This window comes from Bombyx mori, chromosome 7 (genome assembly GCF_030269925.1).
Source record: "Bombyx mori chromosome 7, ASM3026992v2".
NCBI classification, from domain to species: domain Eukaryota; kingdom Metazoa; phylum Arthropoda; class Insecta; order Lepidoptera; family Bombycidae; genus Bombyx; species Bombyx mori.
This window is the reverse complement of record NC_085113.1, coordinates 3,110,590-3,121,778: the sequence shown is the minus strand read 5'-3', so window position 1 is coordinate 3,121,778 and position 11,189 is coordinate 3,110,590. Positions and strand designations below refer to the sequence as shown.

The 11,189-nt window shown below is 37.0% G+C and overlaps 1 protein-coding gene across 1 annotated transcript; it reads right to left on the bottom strand.

Moving 5' to 3' along the window:
* Nucleotides 1-5,840: 5,840 nt before the first annotated feature.
* Nucleotides 5,841-8,928, bottom strand: LOC134199105 (uncharacterized). Its single transcript, XM_062669276.1, has 4 exons — nt 8,230-8,928; nt 7,121-7,198; nt 6,520-6,667; nt 5,841-6,153 (listed from the first exon to the last, which is right to left on the bottom strand). The coding sequence occupies exons 1-4, from the start codon at nt 8,926-8,928 to the stop codon at nt 5,981-5,983; spliced, it is 1,098 nt and encodes a 365-aa protein (XP_062525260.1). The 3' UTR covers nt 5,841-5,980.
* Between the last annotated feature and the right edge of the window lie 2,261 nt (nt 8,929-11,189).

The window sequence follows — 11,189 nt, the reverse complement described above, 5'->3', positions numbered from 1 at the left end:
TAGAAGCATATAATAAAACTTTAGTATTCCATATAAAAAACGATACTATTAAATATAACAGTGTTTTGTTTATCAACTCGCATCTAAACAATGGAATTCCGGGAAACCCTTCACGTTTCACAACCAATACCAACATGAATGAGCAATACTCGTATTTCGTTCTAACACTACCAAACAAATGCCAGCGTTGTCTGACATATCATTTTAATACGTATAGCTCTTATTCCCGGCGTTTAAAGCACTAATTTCACTAGCCAAAAGTGTACAAGAGTTGTTTTTAAATTGGCATTTGAACAATTAAGTCTCCGAATTCGTATTTCTATTTGCAAATGGATTGGATTGCCTTGAAGCGAAAATGGATTGAGTTGGATTGTTCTTATGGTTTGTGTGTTTCAAATAATTAGTGATTCAGACACCTAGTAAAGATGAGTTTAAATTAGACATGAATGTCATTTATTTATTTGCCTGCAATACCTTTAGCAGCCCTGACTGAGCCTTTGCTCGACTACCTGTTCTGGTGAAAGTGAAAAGACGTTCAGGCCACTAGTAATCCTTCCTTCCTAAGAAAAACCAGCGTGACTTGATTTGTTTTTTTAGTTATTATTATTATTTTATAAATTTTTGAATGCATTGGACTTTTTTGTTCTATTCAATAGTTTATTTTATTTTATTATTGTATTTATGGTGTTTGCATGGTTTCTTACTGTTGGTAGAGTTAGGAAGCCACTATAAAATAAATTGAGTCTGCCTTCATGTTTCAAGTCGGTGAATTTCGGTAACTACTTAACTTCAAACGTATGGTGATGTATGTTAGTTAAATATACCAAATGCTCTTCCATCGGTAACCGTACTCGTCGAACTCGCCAAAGAGTTCGACGTGCAACCTAACTCATACATCAGCCCGCTGAGTTTCTCGCCGGATCTTCTCAGCGGGTCGCGATTCCGATCCGGTAGTAGATTCATTCGCGAAGCAGCTACTCTTGAGTTGTTAGGTCTTCTTCGGAGGCGCTCGGTCAGCTGTTAGCAAATCCCACCCCTCCTGGCTGAGCCTTGCTCGCCCACCTGCCCTAGTGAAACTGGAAAGGCCTTCGGACCACCAGTAATACTTTAATCATAAAAAAAGCTCTTCCATCATATCTTCTTAATCTTTCGTTGATGCATTTTTTTTTGTTTTATTCCCTACCTATTCGCTGGTACTGTAAGAGGCTACTCTAGCTACGCCTGGACGGGTACGTGAGCTCACGGGCTCAACCTAAGAGAATTTACTAGCATTAGTCCTAGCAAGAGCAGTGCTTGGCTGAATTTACCACCGGACCGATCGCGATTCCGAAATCGCGACCCACTGAGAAGATCCGGCGAGAAACTCAGTGGGCATGATTGATAGACTTATTGGGCATTTAGTCCGTTTTTGTTTTAAATTCTTTTGAGAAACTCTTTAATGTGAACAAGGTCTGAAAACATTCTGCGACACTTCACGTTAAATCTATACTAATATATAAGTCTACAGTGGTTTTTACATACTAATAATATGTTCCGTTATAACTACTGAACCATGCATCCGATTGACTTGAAACTCGGTATCCATGTAGAAAATATATGTACTTAATGGATAGGCTAATATTTATATGAGTACTGAACTCCCTACACCAGTTGCGGGGGCGTTAATGATGAGAATCTTTGTTGGGGTGAGAAATAATAATGTTAATTTTAAATGCCCAGCGAAGCGGACGGGTACAGCTAGTATAATGATAAAGCGAAGAAGCTATATAATTAATCTTTGTTGACTACCAAAAAAAACCAGAATAGTCATCATAAAAATTATTTGCAAAACACGAAAATTTTTCATAAGGAAACTTCATAGTAGTCTCATATCTCGAAAGCTAATAAAGGAAGGCTATATTTACGAAAGGATAACTTTATAAAATGACAATGGAAACGCGATAACACGGTACGAGGCTAGTGTATAATGTTAGTTAAGTGTGTCGGAGCGTCGGAACGACTGTGTATACTCGGGTTAATATTGTTTTAGGATAAAAGAACCCGGTTCTTATTGTCTCATTGAGAGTTAATCTGATATGAAAGTTTTAGGAGTTTATTAAATTTTATATTAACGGAATTTTTGTTGTGGCTGGTTCCGGAGAAATCGTTTTTAAAGCTATTCGCACTATTTTTTGATGAATTGATTGAAGAAAGTAAATTATATTTTATTTTACAGATTACATTTCAACCTATTCTCGCAGACCTTTAATCTTTTTACACGCTTTATATTAGCTTCAATTGTTTGTTGTAAGATATTATTGAAATAATAATTATTTTTCTTATATCTGTCAGAAAAATATTTATAACTAATAACACCATGCAACCCACGCTTTTTTTACAATAAAATATATTTTACACTATTTTCAATTTAAATTTATTAAAATTTGTTTTAAATTTTTTAGTTGAATTTTATGTAAATCGTGTTTTTTAGTTATTTTTAAACTATTATTTATTAAACTGCAATCAATATATGTACGTAGTTACAATTGAAGTTTGATTAACAGATACTTCGGATTTCGAAGCAATTGATGATGTTAAAATAAATTAAAATTTATTCAATCGCTCCGAACTCCGAGGCTCATACACTGATCTTGAACTAAAGACCGACTCTAAACTGGCACTGAGCCCGGACTTTGTCGTACATTATTCTAGAACAATTCCAATAGAACGGGTAAGGCGAAAACAAAAACGCGAAATGGATCATATAAATGTAATTTGTAAATACTCAATGTACTACAATTATAATTAATCCTGGTCATCGTGCTCGTCGAACCCGTCGCTTGTGACGAAGGGCTCGATGATAAAATTAACCCGTAGACACGGCCCCACTGCGTTTCTCGCCGGATCTTCTCAGTGGATCCTTCCGATCCGGTGGTAGATTCTGCGAAGTACTGCTCTAGATAGGGCCAGTGCTAGCAACGCTCCGGTTTGAGCGCGAGAGCTCACCTACACGTTAGGGGGAAGAAAGAAAAAATTTAAATATAATTAACTTTGACATTGAGGGTCATATTTTACCAAAAACAACAAGATAATTTTTGCTTCACACAGAGAATTTAAGAAATTTGATTAAGTGATCATAATTTTTATAGTTGAAAGCGATTCGTTTAAGATTTTTTTAATTTCACTATCTACCTAAATAGTAGGACGAACTGACGGCCTACTTGATACTAAGTGGTTATCGGAGTTCATAGAAATCACAACGATAATAGCGCCGTTCAGCCCCTTTTTACCCTTCAAATAAATTCCTATGACTAGTCCCATGCGACAGATACGGTAAGAACTTTTTGGAAAAATTAACGAATCAAAACATAATAATAATTTCACTCCTCACTTACGAAAGGTATTTAACTAGCAATTATTCAAAGTGCCTCCGCAATGAAACTCGGTGCCGGTAACAAAAACCCGTGATTAATAACACAAGGAACTATCGGTCTAGACGTGGCATCATCACTCACCGCATAACGCTGTCGATGTTTTGTGCTGAATTCAGTCTACAAGTGAAAACAGTGTGAATTTTTATTTTATTTAAGAAATAAGAAATAAAATCGGATAGAGTTCGTAAGATGACCACTGCTCAAAAACTGTGGCAATTTGTAATAGGCCGTATTTAATATTGTACAGTACTTACTGGTGGTAGGACCTATTATGAGTCCGTGCGGGTAGGTACCACCACCCTGCCTATTTCTGCCGTGAAGCAACAATGCGTTTCGGTTTGAAGGGTGGGGCAGCCGTTGTAACTATACTTGAGACCTTAGAACTTATATCTCAAGGTGGGTGGCGCATTTACGTCGTAGATATCTATGGGCTCCAGTAACCACTTAACACCAGGTGGGCTGTGAGCTCGTCCACCCATTTAAGCAATAAAAAAATAAAAAAAATATTCAACTTGATCCCCTTTCCATCTATGATCCGTCGTAGAGTGCGAGGAAATCATTTCAGGGTTTCTTAAGCCATCGCCTTCAATTTGCGATGACCTCAACTTCGGCAGGGAGATATCTCACATACCTACGCCATGCGCCCCCTCTATGCGGCATTTTGTAGGGGGATTCAGCTCATTTCCCAAAATAAGAACTAGAAAAGAGACCAAAGATTGATAGCACTATAATGTCATAGAAAATGAAAACAATACGAGACTAGAAAGTTGTTCTTTTTTTCTTTTTTTTTTCTCCACCTTATCCCACTAGGTGGGGTCGGCACAGCTAATTTTTCTCTTCCATTCTCTTCTATCAGCCGTCATCTCAATACTCACTCCTCTCTCTCTCATATCGTCATTCACACACTCCATCCATGTCTTCTTCGGTCGACCTCTTCCCCCTCTACCTTGCACTACCATTTCCATACATCTCCTAGTTACATGCATCTTCTCTCTACGCATCACATGTCCATACCACGCTAACCGTCGGCTCCTTAATTTTTATGTTATGTGTTATGGAAACAAATATTAGTTTTTCTTATATTTATTGGATTTAGGAATTAGTTTAAATAATCCAAACACCCATCATAATATCGTTTTATTCGCATCACGCGTTTCTATCTTGAAATCTTTAAACATTATTCACAATATTCGCAAATTATTAAGTCCGCTTTACAAAGTTTGAGATTAACCGAAGCGTGGGATCTGTGAAACCGATACAAAATCGTTAGAGCGATGTGCGCTCAATCAATCATTTCCTTGTCAATTTGAACATCAAACAAATACGGACCTCTTTATAAAGACTTGCCTAGTCTAAAATAGGTATTACAAAATAATTTTCATTCCGCTTATAATTATTTAACGGATAGCTTTTGTCTGTTGGAAAATCAGTCCTTCGGCGGATAAGTAAACTATTAACACTAGTTTATTTTTTTATTATTTATTGCATTTACATTATTTATGATAATACTGAATAAGGTTGAGCGTATTGGTGCTACAGTTTGAAAATAATTTGATGGAAATCTTGAGTTCCAGATTCGGCTCCAAAATTAATATTAGCTTTCTGTTAAAATACAAAACAAAGCACGTTTTTTTATGGAGTGCCTGGTTCTACTTCTACTACTCCTACTTCTCTTCAGCTGTTTCCTCATTATGAAAGATCGTAATTTAAGATTGATCTTTTTTCTTTCTTTGTTTTCTATTTTCTTTCTTTTAGTCTGATGATGTCTGGTCACCATTACTCTTGGATTAGGGGCACCTAAATTGTTGTATAGCGGAAACGAAAAATCTTAATTTCTTCTTTCCTTCTTGGTTTCCTACTTCCGGTCCATGGAGGCGTGACCGAGGATCTGGCAGCAATGACACTATACCAGCCCTTGTGACCCCCGGTAACTATAGTAGTTCATCGACTGCGTACAAGCGAACGAGTTTGTTTTTGGAGGTCGATCACTAAGTGCAACATACAGCTTGGCCTTCGTATCTTCTCTATTATGCACCTACTACTATAATGAACCAGAAATCCCAGCTCCTGTAGGGCCAAAATAATCTGCCTCGTGTTCGTGTCGGCAGACTGACTTCGGACCGCCGCTTCTGAAGGTATCTCTTTCGTCGAGGCGTAACAGAGACATTTAATGGCGCTATCCGTGGCGTATGCTGCAGTTCACGACCAATCTAAGGCATAGACAAAGCTCTCTAGTGAGTTCCGATCCTGATCCGATAGTAGATTAAGCAATGCGCTGCTTTGCCAAGGTAGGTGTTAGTAAAGTATTTCAGACTGAGCCCCGTGAACGTGAAGTATAAATACCCAAAAAGCCAAATTTCCCTTCGAGGATAGCGGCATTGCGTAGCCAAAAAATGCCTTATGTGATAAATCGGTCCTTATACCTCGCCTAACAGCAACAACACATGCCAAAGCCTACGTAAACCCTAGTGTAATTACTATTTAATTATAAACAATCATACCAAAATTAGGCTTGCTATTTTTCTGACAATAGAATGTCTACTCTCATAGATGATTCGCGAACATTCTCAGCCATACAAATGTGTGAAGTTGATAAGAACGATGACGTAATTGACGCACAAGTTCACCAATTCCAGTGGCAGTGTAGCATTTACCGGCACAATTCTAAAAATCCTGTACCTGAATGTTCTCACACTCATGTATTCGAGGAAGAGTCTGATATTGTCTCGCATTGTCGTATCTGAAAATTTAAATATGACAATTATACGTTGATACCGACCAAATAAAGATCGGGCATTTTTTATTAGTTCAAAATAAAATTCAAATCTTTTATATCAGCCGAAATGTCAATATTATTGTTGAATGTCAAAATATCGCATTTCTATCGCCGCTTCCAAACAATAAATAACCACGATGCTGAGTAGGTAATGTAGCGGCTTAGCTTATCCTCTCGCAATGCCTATGAATTGTAAGCGTGACCGCCAACCATATTATGCTCATCTCTCTTCCATAAAAAAAAAAACCTCACATTTTAAAAGATGAGTCGTGAGTTCTAACGCCTAGTGCACATGACTAGGCTAAAAAGAATTACAGTAAAATTACTCACCGTTCTCGTCGATCAGTCTATGCACAAGATACAGCTTAATTTTTTCAACTTCCATAGTGTAGCACTCGACAATTATGAATGGTGTGAAAAGTAGCAATGATACTTGCAGCGTGTGCATGAGGACGTATCCACCAGTCTCCAACGGTTCCTGGAAATAACATAAAGAAATTTCCAAAAAATCCACCACAAACAGACTGCTTTTAATATTTGTTTTAATAATATTTAAGTACAGTACAGACGCAAGCTACTGAGATTAATGACCGGATTAGTATTGCTACGCGCTGGAGTTAACTGCCTTTGCGATATCCCTGCAACGCTTTTATAGTCGATACGACATCCCTAGAATTATCTAGAACGTTCCTCACAAGAAGCGTATTTTCAATATGCGTTTCTGTCATTTGACAACAGATGGCGTTGTACTTCTCGAGCGTTCTCGATCTCACTAGTTCTTTTGGTATTCGTTTCTGCTATTCGAATATAGATGGCGTTGCTCTTACCGGCATAACAGTATGGTTAATATTCTTTATTCGCACTAAGCAATTAATATATATTCTTTATTCTCACTAAACAATTACTACTCACTTAATTTCATAAAACTTACCCGATCCTCGATAATTAACAGTAAGTGGTAGGCGTTAGAGACGATTTTCGGTAGACTGCAGGCGACGCTCAGGAATAGCTGTGAAAAATATTAAGGCGGATCGGTTTCGTGTAAGCGTGACACAGATACCTTCGCGCTTTTTTTTATCGCTTGAGTGGGTCACCGGACCCTTTTAACATAAAGTACCAAGATACCACCAACCACCTTGAGACATGAGTTCTCAGTCTCTTTTTATGGTACTACGGCTGCCCCACTCTTACAATCGAAATGCATTGCTGGTTTTTTTCGGGCAGGGAGCTGTATCTCGTGCATGAGGTGTCTGCGGTTTTAGGGGCCCCGCGGATTATGTGGGTTTTGAGTCCGCAAATGTTGGTAGTGGACCGCTGGTCCAAGAATCTTTTTAGAGCCCCATCCAGCAATCGAACCCCGTTGAATTATGCTATCTCGTCCGACGTCCGATCTCCGCCCGAGGTCATAACCCGAGTTCATAACCCGAGCAACGCAATCGACGAAATCTCAGCTTGAAAATTTTAAACTTTATACAATACAATTAAGTTGGATTTCGTATATCAAAACGGCCGTAGCATACAGGGTGTCCCAGAAAGAATGGATAATCCTGAAACACCTCATAGTAGACCCTAGCTATAGGGGACTCAAAATAAAAAATTACAAATAAATATTCCTTAGGTAGTACCCAAATTAAAAATAAAGAAAAAATACCAAATTTCATGATTAAAATTTAAGTTCAGATTAACTTTTATAAGAAGTTACACTAACTACGATTTCCTGCATATTATTTAGTATAGTCCATGTAGAATATTAATATATAGCACCAAAAAGCCTATGGATTTCATTTCTTTGTCGTTGTTGTATATTTTAGAAACGCACAGCAGAATGGAAAATATTAACTTTTATTTTTAAATACGCAATTTGGGTGTATAATACTTGAGTTTTTTTTTTGTGTCCTCAATATTTCTACTATGAGGTGTTTCAGGATTATTCATTATTTCTGGGACACCCTGTATATGTGCTTCGGTAACCATGTACCATTTGAATAATAGTAATATAGTTTTTTTTTGTCTTCGTGGAATTCATATTACGTTACTCACCGACACGTTCAATTCCGGTGAAACCAAATCGACTAAATCGGCTATAGTCCTGTACAGAAACAGGCAGAAGCTAATCTTGTTCTTCCTAATACTCTTATTGTTCTTTACGTACAAATAATAATTACAGTCAGGATTCTCCTCCATTCTCAAACGAAGAGTTTTCAATCTATACCTTATTGCGTCAAAGACTATGCATCTCCAAATCCTATTCACATCTAAGCACACCAAAGCGAATTGGCTTAACAGAAAATAGATTAACACGTTAAAACAGTGATGGGTGCTACAGTATATCGATGTGTAGACGATTCTCAACAGAAATATCACCGAGGTGATAGTGAAAATTTTGCATTTCTCCAACACGAATCTCCTATTACTGATCCTCAGATATACGTCTAAAGTCGTTAGCTGTTTCAAGAATAGTTTAGTTTGGCTTCTGAAACACGCAATTATCACGACCGAAGTACCGTATTCAATTAACGACCAAATATGCGAGAGCTGTATCGAAGAGCAGCATGCAATGGTTGCATACACGACGACGCAGGTCAAACTAGCGCAGTAGGCTTTCGTTAAAACGTTCAACACCAAATTGATGTTGTAATAATCGAAATCGTATCCGCACAATTGGAGAATGATCAAAATCGGACGATAAAAACTTAAATTGTTCTGCCTGAAGCCAAAATTGTTTTTGATCGTAATCATTGTTGTGCTGTGAAAGCGTTAGGACCGTCCGTTTGATGGGATTCGACTGTCGTTCACAATTATTGTCGAAATTCAGACAAAGCCTCTGATAAATACACTCGTATTAACGTTGGCAAATTAGATACGATCTATTTAAGTAGTAGTAGTTGCATAGATTTGAAATATAATGCTACGTTAAAAATAAATAAAAAAATCCGCATCATTCATTAGTCACAAGGAAATATATTTTTCTCTGATATACGAAGCATACGAGATATTAACGCACACACATACACACAGACCCGTAGACAGACGGTAGGCAGCGGCTTGGCTCTACCTCTGGCATTGCTGAAGTCCATGGGCGACGGTAACCACTCACCATCGGGTGGGCCGTATGCTCGTTTGCCTACAAGGGCAATAAAAAAAACACAGAACACCTAAAATCTTCAATTAAATAAATCAGTATCTGAAATATAAAAAATAAATATACAAACACAAAAAAAAAAATTTAAATTACCGAAAACGTCATCTAATTATTTCCGATTTTTCGAAAGTTTTCGTGGTCACAAAAGAATCGAGATATTGAAACCTAAAAGCAGTTTTAATGTTTTATGTTTATTTATTTACGAAACCGAAGAAAATACAACAAAAATATTCATTCAGCATTATATAGAACCCAAGCCGGCTACAGCGCTTTAAGATACGTATAATTATTCCGTATTTTATTTTAAATACTTTTATAATGAAAATAGCATCGAACGTAAAGACCATAACGGCAAAACACCGAAAAACCGTCAAAGGCCTATCAAGTTTCACAACGAAATGACGTGTACTGACTGACCACAACATTCACAAAGCAGTTTATTTGTTGGACACCAAACAATGTCCACAAAGGCTAGCATCGACATGCCGTTTATTGTGTGTTCATTTATTAAAATTGTAAAAGGATTTACTTTAATGTATTTAATTTAATGAAATTTGACAATAAAAAATCGGTTGTCTGTAAAGTCGGTTTACTGACGATAGTTGAACGTGACAACGTCATGAGAAAATACGCCTCAGAGCGAGGTAACGCCGCATGAGTCATGTTTTTTCGTGCGTGCAGCCGGCTCCATCGAATTATAAGACGTTGTCACGTCAAAAATTTTTCTTCAGTACTCATACGATTATTCACCAGATTTTGCATCGACATTGATTGGCATCGACAAAGCTACCACTCCAATGTTTGCAGGGGCTCTAAATAACCAGCTAATTCGATTTGACTTCAACCTACAAAGAACTATCCGGGTTGTTGATATTCCAGATCTGACGGATAGTTTGGAGCCTCTCTGTCTATCTTTCCTTCTAGAATGAGTGCTTTAAGGAATATTAAAATGAAACTATCACATTGAATCAATCGTTTATTTAACTGATATTTTGATATTACACACAGACATGATGTCACTAGAAAAAATATGATACTTAAAACAAAGAAATGTCTCATTATCTATTACTCCCGGATAAAACACAGCGGACAACAGCAATCAGCGTTCAAAAACAACAAATACAGGAAAGGCAACGCGATAAAAAGCGAGATAAATAGTTCAGGAGCTGCCATTAGTCGGCGAGTCGACAATCAGCTCCTGCACTATTAAGTTGTTATAGCATAGTGAATCTTGGACCGTCGAGCCAAGAAAGGTGCGATGTGGTAGTATTTTTTTTATTGTAATTCTAAGAATTGAATTGAGATGCAATGGTTTGTGATTTTTATATTCCATTTTCACATTACCGATCTTCAGATACGAGATTAAAATAGTAATTCAAATGCAATAAATACTGCCCCACCTTCGTATGGGAATGGATGATCACTTCTGCTGACTACAATGGAAATAGAAATACGTTTGAATCCCTACGTACTCAAAATACGCCTAAGAATAAGATTACAATATTTAATCGTTCTGGCAGAAAAATAGCACAAATAAAACAAAAAATATATTTATTATAACTTCAAAAGCCTACGTACATTAGCGACCGATTTAATTAATACATTATTATAATTTAAAAAATGTAAAATAATAGAGTAACAAATTTTAAGCTTGTTTCAGATATGATTTTCGTAGATGCGTGTTTCTACCCTCTTCTCAATTGTCGTTAACTCGAATGATTGAGAACTTACGCTTTCGACTTCATTGCTTTCAATTTGTCTATTATACAGGCTGTCTTATTTACATCTTGTAATGAATTTGTCAAAATTTCGATAATATATTATGTATGAAAATTATGGGGTGCCCCTCTACCTCCGC

What these genes read in the sequence shown, in the direction of transcription:
- LOC134199105 (XM_062669276.1), bottom strand. Translation starts at nt 8,928, where the DNA reads ATGATTACGATCAAAAACAATTTTGGCTTCAGGCAGAACAATTTAAGT. An exon ending in CACCGGAATTGAACGTGTCG is followed by an intron (nt 7,199 to 8,229) that starts GTGAGTAACGTA and finishes TATTTTTCACAG; the next exon opens with CTATTCCTGAGCGTCGCCTG. An exon ending in TAGACTGATCGACGAGAACG is followed by an intron (nt 6,154 to 6,519) that starts GTGAGTAATTTT and finishes TTAAATTTTCAG; the next exon opens with ATACGACAATGCGAGACAAT.